General features: G+C 44.0%; 1 protein-coding gene across 1 annotated transcript in view; it reads left to right on the forward strand.

The window, feature by feature from the left end:
* The window catches only part of LOC129857694 (mannosyl-oligosaccharide 1,2-alpha-mannosidase IC-like), a 121144-nt gene extending 102182 nt beyond the window's left edge, over positions 1 to 18962 (forward strand). Inside the window, exons 7-11 of the mRNA XM_055926189.1 lie at positions 1196 to 1311; positions 4625 to 4844; positions 8046 to 8218; positions 13945 to 14060; positions 17149 to 18962. Of these exons, the coding sequence (XP_055782164.1) occupies positions 1196 to 1311; positions 4625 to 4844; positions 8046 to 8218; positions 13945 to 14060; positions 17149 to 17293 (770 nt within the window). The 3' untranslated portion in view covers positions 17294 to 18962. The remainder of the gene's footprint in view (positions 1 to 1195; positions 1312 to 4624; positions 4845 to 8045; positions 8219 to 13944; positions 14061 to 17148) is intronic.
* Positions 18963 to 20561: the final 1599 nt, after the last annotated feature.

Here is a 20561-nt window from a genome sequence, read left to right on the forward strand (position 1 = left end):
AATTTCCATCACCATACTTCACTTACAGTATCCACAGGAAAGCTTTTGACACTATACAAGCACCGCCTTTGTAATTGCAGTACAGCAGCAAAGAACGTCTCTGGTTAACCCAGTCAAAGGCAATTCTGAGACTTTTTTTATACTGTACAGGAACACTATAATTCCATAGTATTACACTCTAGTCGTCCGTGAACCGATCGTCTGACTTCTACACAGTCCTCCGACCTTGCAGGAGCGCTCCTATTTAAATCCTTTGGAGCCTCCTTGTCATCCATCCATCCCCTTTTCTTCCTTTCTTTCTTTCACTATCAATGTCAGTCTCAAGCAGTGATGTAAATCGCCTCGCTCTGGGTTATTAAAATGATAATGAATCCAATTACCTTGGGAAATTGAATCTTTTCAGATTCAACTGAAAGGCAGAGGAATGGGAGATGCCTGAGACGGCATCTGAAGATGTGGGCCCGAAAGTCCTAATCTGGCTGATTATGGGGCTAATTGTTGTTGCGGGTGAATGGTTAATGAAGCAGGTAGATAAGAAGGAGAGGGACTGTGGGTGTTCAGCCCGGCCTGTGTTTTTGTCAGCATGGGCACATTGGGCACAGAGCAGAAACCATGGATTCACACACACATCTCCCCTAGTCTCTGCTGTTCTGTTGTCAAGGACTAACAGAACGCTGCGTGATAACCTTTCACAGCGTGTAGGGGTGTGTGGTGGTGGAGGGTGGGTGGGTGGGCGTGCGTGCGTGCCTGCATGGATGTGTGTGTGGCTGTGTGAGCGCACAAAAAAAACATCTCCAACCCAGTATCTTATCCAGAGTTGTTAAATTAGCATGAAATTGAGTGGGAGGGGGGGAAAAAATCAACAACCACAAGTGTATTCATATCTGAAGTTGTACCAACCAATTCAAATGTTATTTCAATTAAAACCACAACTGTGTGGGTACGTGATAAAGCTAGCCATAATGACAATGTTATTTTCTGTGCTAAGGTTACTCAGAGTGTGAATCTACAAATCAGTCAGTCTGTCATACCCCACAAGAGATTCCCACGTACACTCTGATTCTATTTGACTCGTCGGTTATTGGGTTTAGTAAACCCAAGGTCGCCTGCCTGTGAGACTACAGAATAAAGTTTGTGAAAAAGACCCTCCCGGTGTGGGAAATAATGTCAGATTTCTCTCTTTTTCCTCTCCCAGATCACGTTTCCATTGGCGGCCTGGGGGATAGCTTCTACGAGTATCTGATCAAATCATATCTGATGTCAGACAAGACGGACGAGGAGGCTAAGAAGATGTACTACAGTGCTCTGGAGGTAGGAGAAATCCCATAGAGCACGCAGAGAGGGACCTGCCGCTGCCGTCAGGGGGCCCCTCTATCTCAGCAAGCACTGTAGGGAACGGATATATGCAACGCGGAAGGATATGTGGACGGAAGGAGCGAAGGAAGGGAGGACTGGGGTCTGTTATCGCTGTAGTTTTAGAATTCAGCGGACTTCTACAGTATATCATAACGAGAATCGTCATCCTGGGTGGCACAAACACACGCACGACACATGCACACGTGTGTAAGTGTGCACACAGAGTCACAAACATACGCGCAAGTACGTACGTGAGCAAACGCTCTCATGCACGCAAGCATGCACGTGCACATGCAAATATGGCACCCCTACACCCACACACACACGCACTCACTCACCACACACCACACATACACCCTTACAAACATGGCACGACACACACAACCTCCTCCACACACATACACTTAATCCCTCAGCCATCAATTAGCACAATATCTTCTCCTTAAATACCATTGACGCTAGTCTTTTAGGCTGATGAGACTATTTGCTCATTGGAGGGTCAAGCCAGAGGCAAATACATGAATTATAGACGATCTCTCTCCTGTGGCCTGGTATTTAAAATAGTTCTAGTTTTCTGGTATCACACCATAGCCATACTGTTTGTGTTTGTATTGTGCTCTCAAGCGTAGCTAGTACAGTATTCATTTGCATTACTATTCAAATAATGGATTAGCTTTCAAAGGTAGATACTAATTAATAGATACAAAGTGAACGTCCCCTTAGATGCTAATTACGACACTGTGTGAAATGCCACACATTTCAATTAATCCCAACAACGTGGTAACGGCAAACAACGCCTAATTAGAAACGTCTCACCATATCTGTCCGTAAGGAATGCAGTCATGGGAAAACCATGAATTACAGTAGCATTCATAACATTATGACCACCTCGTTCCATGACTTAGACTCACCAGGGGAACGCAGGTGAAAGCTATGATCCCGTATTTATGTCACTTGTTAAATCCACTTTAATCGGTGTAGATGAAGGGGAGGAGACGGGTTAAAGAAGGATTTTTAAGCCTTGAGACGATTGAGACACGGATTGTGTATGTGTGCCATTCAGAGGGTGAATGTTCGAGACAAAAGATTTTAGCGCCTTTGAACGGGGTATGGTAGTAGGTGGCAGGTGCACCGGTTTGAGCGTGTCAAGAACTGCAATGCCGCTTGGTTTTTCATGCTCAACAGTTTCCCCTGTGTATCAAGAATGGTATCACCCAAAGTGCATCCAGCCAACTTGACACAACTGTGTGAAGCATTGGAGTCAACATGGGCCAGCATCCCTGTGGAACGTTTTCGACACTTTGTAGAGTCCATGCCTCGATGAATTGAGGCTGTTCTCAGGGCAAAAGGGAGTGCAACTCAATATTAGGAAGGTCTTCCTAATGTTTTGTACACTCAGTGTGTACTAGAGCACTGGGAAGTTTATGTTTTAATGAGCAGTGTCAAATCTGTGGGTAAGATTTCATAGAAATGCTTGCTAGGTTTTAGGATCGTCGGTTTGATTCCCGCAGGGGCCACCCATAAAAATGACAATGGCAGGGATCGATTGTCTAATGCGCTAGAAGCAAGATTAACATGTTTCAGCTATTTAGGCAGTGGATTGGCCATTTCATAAAAGTTGATGCTATGCATTGCATTCTTATATCCAAACACATAATGAGAGAGGGAGAGAGAAGGAGAGAGAGAGAAAAAACAAGTCATTGGATATTGATCTCCTGAGATGCCTTACTCTGTTTCTTGACTTTCCAAAGAAAGACAAACTATGGCAGGAGATATTGCACCAGGGAGAGAGAGAGAAACTTCAATAGATTTCCTCTTAAAGTCTCCCTCTGTCCCTATCCTCTCTCTCTCTGCTTTCTCGCTCTCTATCTCTGTTTCACACACTCTCTCTCTCTCCCTCCCTCTCTCTGTCCATCCCTCCCTCTATCTCTCCTTTGTTTCCACCGGATTTCCACCTCTCTCCTGGAGTCAGAATAGAATGTCAAGGAGGCTTGACATCAGTTTTCCACAGACCTGTCCATGTGTTATAGGACGTATAAATAATTCCGTAAATAAATGCAGACACACATACCAATATGGCCATGTTATTCGCAATGGCAATGTGAATAGATAGCATGTCTACAAAACATGCATCCACAGGACATTGTGAATAGAAGAAGCCCTACAACAACTTGGGTACACACAAATTGAAGCAGCTGCCTTCCGAGCACTGCCATGACACCTGTGCTGTAGATAGAAATGTATTCCAGACCTTCCAGTTGCTTCTCCAGTATTTCTTCTTAGATCAGACTTAAATTGAAAGACAATTGCAGCCTTTTTTTTATTTTCAGTGTTTCCCCCCGTGTTGGATTCTGGGTAAACTTTGAACATTGCTATACTGGAGACATGGTAGATCAGGGATAATACTATGGTATCTGAGGGGTGATAGAGAATGGTTGCTTCATCAGAAGTGAATGGTTATCTGTAGGAGCCAGATGGCTTTGGAATGTGTAGGGGAGACGGGTGGAGATCTCGGAACCTAACAATGCCACTGAGGGAGAGAGGGTAATGTATAGCGTTTACATGATGTCAGGATATGTTAGTGTTAGTCATCAGGGATCCTCTGGGAGGAGAGGAGACACAGTCTGGTATCATTAACCATGACAGCCTTGAGTTGGGGAGGAGTGAGCACTTTGGAGTAGAGGTCAGGTTAGATGAAATGAGGAAGAACAGATATCACTACGGTTCTGTCTAGCAACAGAGATGCATTGGCTGTTCAGAGGTGTAGGAGTAGACTCAGCATAGGAGAAAGGGTTAAATATCAGTGCTTGTGTGAAATGTCGTTTGTCTGAGTTACAGCTGCGTCGACCCTTTGGGAGGAATTAAACGTGGTTAAGCTTCTCTAGTGTCCGTGAGTTATTTACTCGGAAAATAAGAACCTAACACCCATCTCAGTTTCAGAGTAACAGAAGCATTCAGAACCCACAGAGTTGAAATCATACATATAGAATGACTAGAATAACAAACCTGGATGCTATTTCTAAGGTAGAAAAGCTGTATTCTACTGTGTGTGAATGTAGGTTTGTCTGTGTATATTTCTGTGTGCTCCCCCCCCCCCCCCCCCCCCGCGGTCTAGTATAAAGCTAATCATGTTTCCCCAGCAGGATTCAGAGCAACACAGAGTTTTTAAAAAATGCTTTAGTGTGCAGCCAGTTAATTTAGATTTATCTGTCTCACCCATTTATAAATGTCAATCGTCTCACCCCCCCCCCCCCCCTCCCCTCCCCAGGCTATCGAGGCTAACCTGGTGCAGAAGTCCCCTGGCGGGCTGACCTACATGGCGGAGTGGAGGGGGGGCATCCTGGACCACAAGATGGGCCACCTGGCCTGCTTCTCCGGGGGCATGGTGGTGATCGGAGCGGACGACGGAGCTCCAGAGAAGAGACAGCACTACCTGGACCTGGCTGCAGAGATTACGCACACCTGCCACGAGAGCTATAGTAGATCTGGTGAGTAGGACTGGGAAGGCATTGAGTATAGGACGTCGGTATGACCAAGGACAGGTATGAGTTGAGTATTTAAGGATATTGGATATCCAATGTCTGGATGTTGCTCTGGGTATTCAGAGCAATTATAGCTTTTCCTGTTATTCGTGCAGGACATTATCAAGTCATTACAATTCCGTTGCTGTTAGACTATCTTGTTAAGTGAAGGAATTTGGTGACCCCCCCCCCCCCCAAAAAAAAATAGAGAGATTGAGTCATAGTAGGTTTTTGTACGTAGAAGGTGCTCTTTGGTAAAAGAGGTATATTGGTCATCAAAAAGAATGGAGGATCAAGTCACTCTTCATAAAATTATTTAAAATGCCTTTATTTGTATGCCATTTGTATGCCATGCCAATGGAAACAAAGATTAAAAACGGACGCGTTTCGTCTGCATGGCCTTTGTCAGGGAGAGATTGAGTCATATTGGAAATAAAAAAAATCTGCAGCCAATTTACATTTAATTTCCCCCTGAATAAACCAGAGAATCACTCCTAGCTGGAAGCTACACCTCAAAAGCTGGATGTAAGGCTTAATAGGGAGCTGCAGAACCTCATGTCTCTGGTGTGAGGAATAAAAGTCATTCAAAATTATTCTTTATCATCTTTCGCCATTTCAATGTGCACTCATGCTGTCCTACCAGGCCTCCTTTGAAAGCAGTCAGTGGTGATTCAGAACGGCGAGAAATACCAAGGTGTCCGTCATTTGTAGAATAAACAGAGAATGTGAGTCTCACAGAGACCACAGGCACATGATTTGTAGTACAACTCAACCTGGAGAGGGCGAAGATCAAAACAAGACCAAGATCCTCAAGTCTTGATGAGGTTCCACACACACACAGTAAAATCACAAGAGTTCATTTTACAGTATTTTGGGGTTTATATGGTCCCACCCCCATTTTGTGTTAAAACCATTCTAATCATGGTGTTCATATGAACGACACTAAATGGAGTAAATATCCAACTCAAAAGAGTTTCATAAATTTAACGCATTTTTCACTTTTCTATGTTGTTTTAAATTAATAATCAACTCCAGCAGAGTAAATTTCTCTTTCGGGTTTATTTCCTTTGAGTTATAATGGTATAAAGCCTTTTTAAAATATTTATTGTGTTACATTATGGTTACTCTTAATGGAGGTAAAAGTACTCCATCCCAATCAACTCCAGTTATCAACACTAACTCCAGGGAGCGTATCACTCCCGAGGGTTAAGAAAACTCCCAGTAGAGTCAATTCAACCCAACATTTTTTTTAAACTGTGATAACAACTATCTTTTATTTACTGTGCACTGTCTGGATGGAGAATGAACTCGAGGGAATCTAAAAGACTGAGAGAAAAAGAGAGTTGTGTTCACTTTTGGGGAAAAAACTCACTTGAACTTGATTTCTCGTCCTTGGCCCTGACACTTCACAGAAATATATTCTTCGGAATCAATTTTGAGTGTTTCCACCACAGGGTGAGCAGAAGGGTTTCATCCTGAAAATACAGCTAATGTGACTCATCGCATAACAGGTTTCTCGATATACTTAGAAGACGTTTGATCTCCCCACCCAAAAGGCGCCGCCTCCTTTTTATTGCCATCCTCTGCTTTTTTTTTCATTTTTTTTTTCATTTTTCATTCTTCATTTTATCCGCCTTCTCATTAGAGGTCTACTCAATATTTCACTTCAGAGCCTCTTAGCATCTGTATTGGATGCCTTTGGAGTGAGAAAGGAGGTTAAAAGGGTTTCTCCTTCTGCCGCTCCTCTCTGAGTCTGGATCTATGCCATCGACACAACAGGGCCGGCTGGCCCCCGTCTTCTAGCCAAGACAAGGCAGACCAGGCAGCATTGGGGCTATCGATTCAGACATGAGAGAAAATGTCTGAAAGTTTTCCATCATTGGCTAATGTGCCTCGCTGTTGGGGAGGAGATGAAGGTTGGATTGGAGTTGATGTATAGAAGCATAAAACAGTCAATAGTTCAAAAGACAGATGGGCTCTCTGTTCTAAAAAGAGTTGAGAAAGTTGGAGTCGGTCGTGTGTACTGAAATATGAAGGAGATGATGTCAAGGAGTGAAATGCCACCACTGCCATTGTTGCTCTCATTCCTCTCCTGCCAGATGGATGTTGTGACTACAGTGAGAAAGTCCAAAAATGGATGTAGCAACTAAGGATTGCCCCTTTAACAGGCAGTGACCTTCATACAACAGAACTATGTCGCCATTTGAACGTGATCCATCGTCCTGTAAGAATTTTGTTTAATTCTGTCCCACTGTTCCGTGAATGTCCCACAAAATCGTTCCCTTGTCCCACAGTTGGGCTTTTTAGATGTGGTCACCCTAATTCCACCAGTGGAGGTTTTGCTACTGCAACATGTAACACCATCTTTTCGCATGTGAGGGGAATAACATTATTTCAACCCCACGTGTGAACTTGCAATTCCACATGTGAAATATAACTGCATATCCGGTATTCACAAACTGCAATTCACATGTAAGGTGAAAACATGTTATTCTCCTCATGTGAAAAGATGGTGTTAACATGTGAAATATAATTTCACGTGAAATTTAAGCTTAACATGTGTGTGTGATTTCACATGTGAAAATGCAAATGTGATGTGTTTTTTTGATTTGGCAAATATCCCACTACGGTTTGGGGGGAAAAACACAATATGTGAAACATGTGTCATGTAACATACGTAGTAATACACACTCATCCTGATTGCGGTTCAAAATGTGAAATGTTGCCATGCCAATGGTCTTAACCTGAACTCCTAATGTACAAGAATTTGCTGCCCAGATTAGCAACCATTGTGCTACTGTAGATGGTAATCCTGTTCACATGCTGTCGCTATGGCCTTCCAGACTGGCAGCCGGCTAACAGAGAGAGAATGTGTAGACCAACTGGGGAACAGGTCTTTAATGTAGAGCTCATTTTCCAAGACTTTTTAGAGCGTAATGTCAGAATCGCGACTGTGTGCCAGGGCTATATTATTTATAGTGCGTTGCTAATTCACCCACAGCTATGTTGTTTATTTTTTATTTTTTCCAGTACCTCAGAAGACCGATTGAACAAACGATTAACTTAAATATAAATGGACTCAAATAAAATTCCTAATCCCCCATGTTTTTTATTTTTTAAGTACATAATTTAATCTGTTCACTCTGTGTCTCTCTAATCTCCCTTTAGCTACGAAATTAGGGCCCGAAGCATTCCGATTCGACGGTGGGGCAGAAGCCACGGCGACCAGACTGAGTGACAGATACTACATCCTGCGGCCGGAGGTCATCGAGAGCTACATGTACATGTGGAGGTTGACCCATGACCCAAAGTACCGGGAGTGGGGCTGGGAGGCAGTGGAGGTGAGTCACGCAGACGTTAACGTTGCACCGTCTTCATGATGCAGCCATGATGTCACTAAAGTAATGACTTGTAACTCTGGTACTTTATCTTCTGGTTTTATTTGTTACATTTTGATGAGCAATGAGTTTACACTGAGTGGAGATCTGGTGCTTATCATGAACGTGCATTTAACAAGGATGTTTAAAAGAACAATAAAACAGTGATTCTAGAATGTGTTTTTGAAATATGACTGAAAACACTTTCAGATGTCGGATCTTAACTTAACTAACTCTCTTGTGGCAGAGAATTTTCCTGCAGCATCAACAAATTCAAACGAGTCCCTGAAAAATAGCAGCTAAAACTCAAATAGAAATATACAAAAACTGCATGTATATAATGTATATATTAATTGTCCTTTGTTAATCTTTGACTCTTTCTGTATCTGAGTGAAATTCAAGGTGCTCTAGTACTCCATGGTGTCTTCTTTGGTCCATGTGGGGGCATTTGAGTCATTTGGATCAGGGCTTGCTATCAAAATAATTTTCTCTCTCGCTCGCTTAAACGCTAAGCCTCGGTCCTATTACTGTTACATTCAAATGTACAAAAATGTATCTGAAATGCAGCCATACACATCAACTGTCGTTTTATCATTTTATATAGCTTAATAACACAAGATAAATATTGGTCTACATACAAGTTTCAAGTGGATCCAAAGGTAAAAATGCAGTTCAGTCGTGGCCTGTGGTGGTCGAGCTGCTAGGGCTGCTGCCTTCAGCTCACATATAGGCCTACCGTGTAGGTCTACCACGCCTTCAGCTCACATATAGGCCTACCGTGTAGGTCTACCATGCCTTCAGCGCGCACATATAGGCCTACCGTGTAGGTCTACCACGCCTTCAGCGCGCACATATAGGCCTACCGTGTAGGTCTACCACGCCTTCAGCGCGCACATATAGGCCTACCGTGTAGGTCTACCACGCCTTCAGCACGCACATATAGGCCTACCGTGTAGGTCTACCACGCCTTCAGCACGCACATATAGGCCTACCGTGTAGGTCTACCACGCCTTCAGCCCGCACATATAGGCCTACCGTGTAGATCTACCACGCCTTCAGCACGCACATATAGGCCTACCGTGTAGGTCTACCACGCCTTCAGCCCGCACATATAGGCCTACCGTGTAGATCTACCACGCCTTCAGCACGCACATATAGGCCTACCGTGTAGGTCTACCACGCCTTCAGCACGCACATATAGGCCTACCGTGTAGGTCTACCACGCCTTCAGCGCGCACATATAGGCCTACCGTGTAGGTCTACCACGCCTTCAGCACGCACATATAGGTCTACCGTGTAGGTCTACCACGCCTTCAGCACGCACATATAGGTCTACCGTGTAGGTCTACCACGCCTTCAGCTCACATATAGGTCTACCGTGTAGGTCTACCACGCCTTCAGCTCACATATAGGTCTACCGTGTAGGTCTACCACGCCTTCAGCTCACATATAGGCCTACCGTGTAGGTCTACCACGCCTTCAGCTCACATATAGGTCTACCGTGTAGGTCTACCACGCCTTCAGCGCGCACATATAGGCCTACCGTGTAGGTCTACCACGCCTTCAGCGCGCACATATAGGCCTACCGTGTAGGTCTACCACGCCTTCAGCTCACATATAGGCCTACCGTGTAGGTCTACCACGCCTTCAGCGCGCACATATAGGCCTACCGTGTAGGTCTACCACGCCTTCAGCGCGCACATATAGGCCTACCGTGTAGGTCTACCACACCTTCAGCACGCACATATAGGCCTACCGTGTAGGTCTACCACGCCTTCAGCTCACATATAGGTCTACCGTGTAGGTCTACCACGCCTTCAGCTCACATATAGGTCTACCGTGTAGGTCTACCACGCCTTCAGCTCACATATAGGCCTACCGTGTAGGTCTACCACGCCTTCAGCTCACATATAGGCCTACCGTGTAGGTCTACCACGCCTTCAGCTCACATATAGGTCTACCGTGTAGGTCTACCACGCCTTCAGCGCGCACATATAGGCCTACCGTGTAGGTCTACCACGCCTTCAGCGCGCACATATAGGCCTACCGTGTAGGTCTACCACGCCTTCAGCTCACATATAGGCCTACCGTGTAGGTCTACCACGCCTTCAGCGCGCACATATAGGCCTACCGTGTAGGTCTACCACGCCTTCAGCGCGCACATATAGGCCTACCGTGTAGGTCTACCACGCCTTCAGCACACATATAGGCCTACCGTGTAGGTCTACCACGCCTTCAGCGCGCACATATAGGCCTACCGTGTAGGTCTACCACGCCTTTCTGGCACAAATGAAGTCGGAAGTTTACATACACCTTAGACAAATACATTTAAACTCAGTTTTTCACAATTCCTGACATTTAATCTTAGTAGAAATTCCCTGTCTTAGGTCAGTTAGGGTCACCACTTTATTTTAAGAATGTAAGAATAAAATTAGAAAGAATGATTGGTTTCAGCTTTTATTTCTTTCATCACATTCCCAGTGTGTCAGAAGTTTACATACACTCAATTAGTATTTGGTAGCATTGCCTTTAAATTGTTTAACTTGGGTCAAACGTTTTGAGTAGCCTTCCACAAGCTTCCAACAATAGGTTGGGTGAATTTTGGCCCATTCCTTCTGACAGAGCTGGTGTAACTGAGTTAGGTTTGTAGGCCACCTTGCTCACACATGCTTTTTCAGTTCTGCCCACATTGTCCATAGGATTGAGGTCAGGGCTTTGTGATGGCCACTCCAATACCTTGACTTTGTTGTCCTTAAGCCATTTTGCCACAAATTTGGAAGTATGCTTGGGGTCATTGTCCATTTGGAAGACCCATTTGCGACCAAGCTTTAACTCCCTGACTGATGTCTTGAGATGTTGCTTCAATATATCCACATAATTTTCCTTCTCCTGATGCCATCTATTTTGTGAAGTGCACCAGTCCCTCCTGCAGCAAAGCACCCCCACAACATGATGCTGCCACCCCCGTGCTTCACGGTTGGGATGGTGTTCTTCGGCTTGCAAGCCTCCCCCATTTTCCTCCAAACATAACGATGGTCATTATGGCCAAACAGTTCTATTTTTGTTTCATCAGACCAGAGGACATTTCTCCAAAAAGTACGATCTTTGTCCCCATGTGCAGTTGCTTTTTTATGGTGGTTTTGGAGCAGTGGCTTCTTCCTTGCTGAGCGGCCTTTCAGCTTATGTCGATATATGACTTGTTTTACTGTGGATATAGATACTTTTGTACCTGTTTCCTCCAGCATCTTCACAAGGTCCTTTGCTGTTGTTCTGGGATTGATTTGCACTTTTCGTACCAAAGTACGTTCATCTCTAGGAGACAGAACGCGTCTCCTTCCAGAGCAGTATGACAGCTGCGTGGTCCCATAGTGTTTCTACTAATGTTTGTACAGGTGAACGTGGTACCTTCAGGCATTTTGAAATTTGCATTTGAAAGTTATCTTTCTGAGGTCTTGGCTGATTTCTTTAGATTTTTCCATGATGTCAAGCAAAGGAGGCACTGAGTTTGAAGGTAGGCCTTGAAATACATTCACAGGTACACCTCCAATTGACTCAAATAATGTCAATTAGCCTATCAGAAGCTTCTAAAGCCATTACATCATTTTCTGGGATTTTCCAAGCTGTTTAAAGGCACAGTCAACTTAGTGTATGTAAACTTCTGACCCACTGGAATTGTGATACAGTGAAATATAAGTGAAATAATCTGTCTGTAAACAATTGTTGGAAAAATTACTTGTTTCATGCACAAAGTAGATGTCCTAACCGACTTGCCAAAACTATAGTTTGTAAACAAGAAATGTGTGGAGTGGTTGAAAACGAGTTTTAATGACTCCAACCTAAGTGTATGTAAACTTCCGACTTCAACTTTAAATCAATCTCCCGATTGACTTGATTTATTTACACATTTCAAATATTATTCCAGCGATATTTTATCCCTTTCTTGATAAGAAATGACCATACCAGACACTTTAGGATAACATAAATAACAAACAAATAAAATAATAACAATAGGTTACACCAACAGTTTCCATTCATACAGTGATGGGTAATTGCCAAAGTAGAATTTTGATGGTAAATGATTAAATACTTTATTTCGATTGCACAAAATGTTTGTCAAATAGATAAATTGCCCTTCTGTTCACAAAGGACTAAGTTGTTCTGATTACAGTACCAACCGTGTGTGTTGAATATAGTCAATCTCTGAACTGACAAACTGAGATAATTGATCAGTTCAGTGATTGACTAAATTCAACACACCTGGTCTTCCAGGTCGGTTAAATCAAAAACCATCATACACTGCAGGTCTCCAGGAATAGGGTTGCCTACCCCAAACTGTTAACCTTCGAGTTGTTCCGGTTTTAACCCTGTAACCCAGCGGCGTCCAACTCATTCCTGCAGGTTTGAGTTTTTTCCTTTCAATTAAGCCCTAGACAACCAGGTGTGGGGAGTTCCTTACTAATTAGTGACCTTAATTCATCAATCAAGTGCAAGTGAGGAGCGAAAGCCCACAGACACTCGGCCCTGCGTGGAATGAGTTTGACAACTGTGCTGTAACCCTGCGCAATTAATCCTGTAAACGTGCGGAATTAATGCGTCCAAAAATTACATTCATCCATGAGTCAAATGGTAGTGGGCCGGATTCGAAGCCATGCCGACTCTGGCATATGTGTGCCGGGTTTAGTGGCTGCAACTGTAGGACCACATAGGCACTGAGAAAACCAATAATGTATTATACCTGTTGCTTGCCTTCAACATATAATAAAACAATATTTTATTTATTTATCGGATTTTCCTTTTGTGACAAAAGGGGTCAAATTAAGATCTGACATCTGTACTGGTCTCTGTCCATACGTATTCTCTCGACGACCTAATGTACAGTCAGTACATATAATTGAACACGGTCAAGGCCCTGCGATGCTACATCTGTCAAGGCAGTGTGAGGGCAGAACTAGCCAGGCTGATTAGCATAATTTTACCCCTTGACAAAGGCAGACTAATGCACCATAATTAACACAGACCCCTGTTCTTACTGTTGGATCTGCACGAGAAGAAGCAAAGTGTGGGTTTTGCCAACCTTTGTGCCCCATAATTAATGCATGTGTCAACCCTGTCAGTCTGATCACACAGAATGAATGCTAAATCTATCCTCCCAACCCCCGTTGCAATGGCTACGGTGTCCTTTCTACAGCCACATTATTAGCTCTGCCCTCATTTACCACCTCAACCCCAACCTCTTGTTCTCACTCGTGCTGCTGGATGCCGTTGAATATTGTATAAGTAGGCTTTATGTTTGGTGTCGTATGAGGTGAATGTGCTGTGAGGGAAAAGGGGGTGTTTGAGGACACGGTACTAGGTTGACGCATCTCTCTCTGGTTCTCCATAAACAACCCACGTTCCCTTATTAGGGCCCTGCGACGCTACGTCTGACAAGGCGGCGTGAGGGCAGAACTAGCCAAGTTGATTAGCACATGACTACCCCCTTGACAAACGTTTCCTTATTCGAGGTTGCCCAACTCCAGTACTTGAGAGCTGCAGTCCTACTACTGCAGTTTGATTTGATTTGAATTGCAGTCATTACGTCGATAGGCAGGAAGATACTGTCTGTGCCCATTGGCTAACTACTGTTATAATACATGTCCATTTTGACATTAACAGTCCTCCTGCGCTCTGCTTTCTATTCTTCACCCCAGGCTCTGGAGCAACACTGCCGAGTCGAAGCTGGTTTCTCTGGGATCCGAGACGTGTACGCCCAGACAGTCAGCCACGATAACATGCAACAAAGCTTTTTCCTCTCCGAGACACTCAAGTAAGTGTTACACGGCCAGTCAACACCCCCCCCCCCCCCCCCTACTGAGAATATACCAGCAAACACTTTGCTTTTAAGATTTGTAAACGGCTACAGAGCTTATTCCGCTAAGTGTAAATGGCATATACAGTTTCTGAGATATAGTATGAAGTAAATGGCATATGCAGTTTAAAACCCCCTACAGTCAATCGAATTAGCATAATACAAATATCCCCATCAAAATCCGTCAGTTTATGCTAGAGATTTCATTTTGCATGGGCTGCGTGTCAATCCACTGCGTCCACAGATGTCGCCCTTCCGCATCTGCGGTGAAAGGTGGCAGAGCTAGAGCGGGGTTTGTCAGACCATGAGACATCCCGAAAAATCTGTCTTCTCACGAAGACGCCTGTAGTAGTTTGACCCCTCTGTGGAAAGATGAGACTCTCACGAACATGAACATGTCGGTTGTTTTGCTCTAGGACGCCCACAAGCCTCACAAGAAAAGAACAAAGAAAATAATTCCTGATCTTTCTTATATCTCTCAGATATAGGACAGACAGTTCTTTTAGATTTTTGAGGGGGACTATCTGTTTGTTTGTCCATGTATGAAGCTGTTATTCAATGCATTTCTATGGGCTAATAGCAGTAAGGACAAATTCAATGTTTCATAAAATAATAGTTTTATTTGTATACCTTTAAGGATCCTAAAGCTTAAAATCAAATAGATAAATTATCCTTGGTATGACCATCTTAAAACAATTCCATACGTTAGCTTAGTAGAACCCCCATCCCCCTGGCTTAGACTCTATAGGGTTTTAATGTATTAATCAATCAATCAATCAATCAATTTTATTTTATATAGCCCTTCGTACATCAGATAATATCTCAAAGTGCTGTACAGAAACCCAGCCTAAAACCCCAAACAGCTAGAATGCAGGTGTAGAAGCACGGTGGCTAGGAAAAACTCCCTAGAAAGGCCAAAACCTAGGAAGAAACCTAGAGAGGAACCAGGCTATGAGGGGTGGCCAGTCCTCTTCTGGCTGTGCCGGGTGGAGATTATAACAGAACTATGCCAAGATGTTCAAAAATGTTCATAAGTGACAAGCATGGTCAAACAATAATCATGAACAATTTTCAGTTGGCTTTTCATAGCTGATCATTAAGAGTTGAAAAACAACAGGTCTTGGACAGGTGGCGGTTCCATAACCGCATGCAGAACAGCTGAAACTGGAATAGCAGCAAGGCCAGGCGGACTGGGGACAGCAAGGAGTCACCACGAGCGGCAGTCCCGACGCATGGTCCTAGGGCCCAGGTCCTCCGAGAGAAAGAAAGAGAGAAGGAGAAAATTAGAGAGAGCCAAGATTTTCAAAATGTTCATAAATGACAAGCATGGTCAAATAATAATCAGGAATAAATCTCAGTTGGCTTTTCATAGCCGATCATTAAGAGTTGAAAACAGCAGGTCTGGGACAGGTAGGGGTTCCATAACCGCAGGCAGAAGAGTTGAAACTGGAATAGCAGCAAGGCCAGGCGGACTGGGGGCAGCAAGGAGTCACCACGGCCGGTAGTCCCGACGTATGGTCCTAGGGCTCAGGTCCTCCGAGAGAAAGAGAGAAGGAGAAAATTAGAGAGAGCCAAGATTTTCAAAATGTTCATAAATGACAAGCATGGTCAAATAATAATCAGGAATAAATCTCAGTTGGCTTTTCATAGCCGATCATTAAGAGTTGAAAACAGCAGGTCTGGGACAGGTAGGGGTTTCGTAACCGCAGGCAGAAACAGTTGAAACTGGAATAGCAGCAAGGCCGGGCGGACTGGGGACAGCAAGGTGTCAGCATGCCCGGTAGTCCTGACGTATGGTCCTAGGGCTCAGGTTCTCAGAGAGAAAGAGAGAACGAGAGAATTAGAGAGAGCATACTTAAATTCACACAGGACACTGGATAAGACAGGAGAAGTACTCCAGGTATAACCAACTGACCCTAGCCCCCCGACACATAAACTACTGCAGCATAAATACTGGAGGCTGAGACAGGAGCGGTCAGGAGACACTGTGGCCCCATCCGAAGAAACCCCCGGACAGGGCCAAACAGGAAGGATATAACCCCACCCACTCTGCCAAAGCACAGCCCCCACACCACTAGAGGGATATCCTCAACCACCAACTTACAATCCTGAGACAAGGCCGAGTATAGCCCACAAAGGTCTCCACTACAGCACAACCAAGGGGGGGCGCCAACCCAGACAGGAAGTTCACGTCAGTAACTCAACCCACTCAAGTGACGCACCCCTCCTAGGGACGGCATGAAAGAGCACCAGCAAGCCAGTGACTCAGCCCCAGTAACAGGGTTAGAGGCAGAGAATCCCAGTGGAGAGAGGGGAACCGGCCCTGGAGAGACACCCAGAAAATTAATCATTTTCTTCTCATTAGCTATGGTATACACTTTCCGCCCTATCGACTTTCCTGTCCATCGTGAGAATACTCACATTAGTCTTAAGATATTCACACAATATGTTGAGTGCACTCAAGCACAGTATCTTCATTTCGACATTTACAGACAAACCCTTTCTAAGGTGGGGGGGGGTTTATCACGAAAGGAAAAGAAATTGAGGAATTCCCATTCTGATTCAGCTGAAAGACTCCATCTAGCCCCCTCTCAGACTCAGAGTTTGCTCTGGGCTGGTTAGGTGATGTGGACAATCCACATTGTGATGATGTATCAGACCTAATAGAGCCATGAGGAACTTGTGAGTGCCGTCTGGGCCCCCGTAGATAAAGAACCTTTAAAAACGTTGGTGGGAAAATAAAGCACACGCTTCACCTTGTGGTTGTTCGTCATTTATTGTATTCGTCAATAACTCAATAATTCAGTCAATAGTCGTGAGAAATTACAAAAGAGACTTGTTTTACGAAAGCAAAGAATGTCGTTACATCAGCAATTCATCTATCATTGCCCACCCATGATTAAAACATGTTTTATTGGTTCATACAGTAGCATTATAGCCATGATGTATTTGTTTAGATACCCGTAGTCTAGGAGAAAACTAGCCAGCCAATCCTTTATTCTAGTCGTTCGTTTCCCCAGACACTGACGCCGTTTGTCCCTCTCAGGTATCTATACCTGCTCTTCTCTGACGATGACCTGCTGCCTCTGGAAGACTGGGTGTTCAACACGGAAGCTCACCCCCTGCCCGTCGTCCGCAAGAGCTGCCTACAGGGGGAGGGAGGGACACACGACAAGACAACCTCGGAGTAGCAGCCTACTGTACAACCACTGCACAACTCACCTGCATACAGACACAGAGTAACACATATTCTTACATTACATGCATACAAACACACACATAGACACACACATGACAACATTACACACAGGTAACAACACCACAACAAAATGCAGGGCCAACGTCCCTTGGGCCCTGTCATAGACTTTCAATTCCTTTCCAGTAAAGGATCTTGTCGTATACGCTGTGATTGTATATCCTTGAGCCGGGCCGGGACTACTTCCTGCCGGCATTACTTTCTGTGGACAATCAAGACGAACGTGATTTTCATGAAAAGAGCACCTTTTTTCTTTCCTTCTTTCCTCTGTGAGGAAACCAAGAGTATCTTGCAGACCCAAATGTAATGGGAGGAGTGCTGTGTTATGGGCCATATTGTGAGAGAGAGAGAGAGAAAACCACTGAGCTTTTTCTTTGATTCTGTTTTTCACCGCAATCGATTAATGATTTCACTTGAGCTTGTCATTGCTTTTTTTTCTGGCTTTTTTCTCTGTCTCTTTGACCAAAGTTGTTCGTTTTTTTGTTCACCCCCTCATAATTCCCTAAACATATTATTTTTTTGTGGTGAGATTTGACCAATAGTAAGACGACGGACTAATATGGAGTGTTGAATGGTGTTGAATATTAAATGTATAGACAATTGTGAAATGTAATACTCAAAATCCACCTTAAATGATTGTTTATTCAGAGTTTCTTTGCAGAAACAGGTTAAATGAATAATAACAGGAATGGGGGAAAATTGGAAACTGAAGAGGTTGTTGGAGAGAGAGAGTGTCTTACATGTCCAGGGACCATTTTTATACAGATTTTCTTTATAATTTATTTTGAGTACAATACTGGTGACATATTTTCATCAGGCCAAGTCCGTGTTGAATCCTCCTCACTGCCTTTCAGGGCGTAACTTCACATTGTGTCAGTCCTGTGACTTTAACACAAGTGTCAGTCCTGTTATTGTAACACTGTGACACAAGTTACTGTTACTGTAGCACTGTAGAACGGGTGTCAGTCCTGTGACTGTAAGAAGTGTCAGTCCTGTGACCGACATCGTAACACAAGTGTCAGTCATATTACTGCAACACTATAGAACGAATGTCAGTCCTGTTACTGTAACACAAGCACTCACAACCACCCAAGAGGCAATATCACCACAGCTAGTCCTAGTTGCCTAGTATGACTGGGCTCAAATATGCTTGCCAAAGTTAACAGCCCTCATCGAGAGCTCCAGCGCTCTCAAATCCACAGTGGGGAAAGTTAGGCTTGAGGCTAAGCGTTTGCTAAAATGTACACCGTCGAGGGGAATGTGAACGGCGCTTTCCTATTTCATCCTTATTCGTATCATCACTGCTGTCCAATACAGTTGTGGAGAGAATGTGCTGTACATACCTGGATGAATGTAATGGACCCCTGTATTAGCTTATCTTCAGTTTCTTTTGTGATTTATTTCACCTAATTGCATAATTATGTTCATTTCTTTTTAATTTGCTTCCCTCAGGTGTTTCTGTAAAAGAAGAAAAAAACGTTTGACTTTAATTATAGTTCTGGTTGATATTAATTATTGTTATTACTTATCTTTCATTGTTGAATATTTTCAAATACTGATAAAAGACCTGTGCAACTTTGTACATTTAAAGCAACTTCATTCGATTTGTCTGGATTTTCTTTTGTCTGTCCCTAATATTACTGTTTATGGTTTTTACTGTATGGAGTGTAAAATCTATGTTTGACCTCACCTTCCAACACATTGACTAAGTGTATTTCCAGAATACACAACTGTCAACTTAACCTATTGATATGGAAGCCCTAAGAGCTTCGCCATACTTCACATATGAAACCTCATCACGTATCTGTACCACCAATGCTGCAAATTTGCAAAGCTCCTAAGCTCTGCTCTCTGTAGCTTTGTGCTCCAGGTCTACCAGTACACCGTTTCCTATACCTTAGCAACCAAGGCTGTCAACATCAATATCAGAAAAGATCATTCTCCATGACATCAAGGTTAGAAATATTTACATGGCTCTTGGCTCTTGTTCACGTTGTAGTTCAGGGCCCAGATTCACAAAACCTTCTTAAGAAGCTTTTTATGTTTTTGTTTAAGAAGTGGTTTGTGAATCTGGGCCCAGGTACACTGAACACTGCTGGGGAGTGGGTGTTTGGTTGAGTGAAGCCAGTGGGTGTTTGGTTAAGTGAAGCCAGAAGGTATAGTGTGAAAGAGTGATCCAAACATAGAAGGGCACACCAGCTAAGCCTTCAAACAGTCTGTACATTGAGCACAACTCTTGTGAAGGTAGTTCTTTGCATAACATCTAGAACATACTTTATGCCATCTATGTCTCAAAAACTCAACAACTTATTCAATATCATAAATGCATAGTTTTGCGCGGTGTTGGGGAGTAATGAACTACATGTAAACTCCCTTTTTCAGGACCCTGTCTTTCAAAGATAATTCGTACAAATCCAAATAACTTCACAGATCTTCATTGTAAATGATTTAAACACTGTTTCCCATGCTTGTTCAATGAACCATAAACAATTAATGAACCTGTGGAACGATCGTTAAGACACTAACAGCTTACAGACGGTAGGCAATTAAGGTCACAGTTATGAAAACTTAGGACACTAAAGAGGCCTTTCTACTGACTCTGAAAAACACCAAAAGGAAGATGCCCAGGTTCCCTGCTCATCTGCGTGAACGTGCCATAGGCATGCTGCAAGGAGGCACGAGGACTGCAGATGTGGCCAGGGCAATAAATTGCAATGTCCGTACTGTGAGACGCCTAAGACAGCACTGCAGGGAGACAGGACAGACAGCTGATCGTCCTCGCAGTGGCAGACCATGTGTAACAACACCTGCACAGGATCGGTACATCCGAACATCACTCCTGCGGGACAGGTACAGGATGGCAACAACAACTGTCTGAGTTACACCAGGGACGCACAATCCCTCCATCAGTGCTCAGAATGTCCGCAATAGGCTGAGAGAGGCTGAACTGAGGGCTTGTAGGCCAGTTGTAAGGCAGGTCCTCACCAGACATGACAGACAACAATGTCGCCTACGGGCACAAACCCACCGTCGCTGGACCAGACAGGACTGGCAAAAAGTGCTCTTCACTGACGAGTCGCGGTTTTGTCTCACCAGGGGTGATGGTCGGATTCGCGTTTATCGTCGAAGGAATGAGCGTTACAACAAGGCCTGTACTCTGGAGCGGGTTCAATTTGGAGGTGGAGGGTCTGTCATGGTCCGGG

This window comes from Salvelinus fontinalis, chromosome 6 (assembly GCF_029448725.1).
Source record: "Salvelinus fontinalis isolate EN_2023a chromosome 6, ASM2944872v1, whole genome shotgun sequence".
Taxonomy (NCBI): domain Eukaryota; kingdom Metazoa; phylum Chordata; class Actinopteri; order Salmoniformes; family Salmonidae; genus Salvelinus; species Salvelinus fontinalis.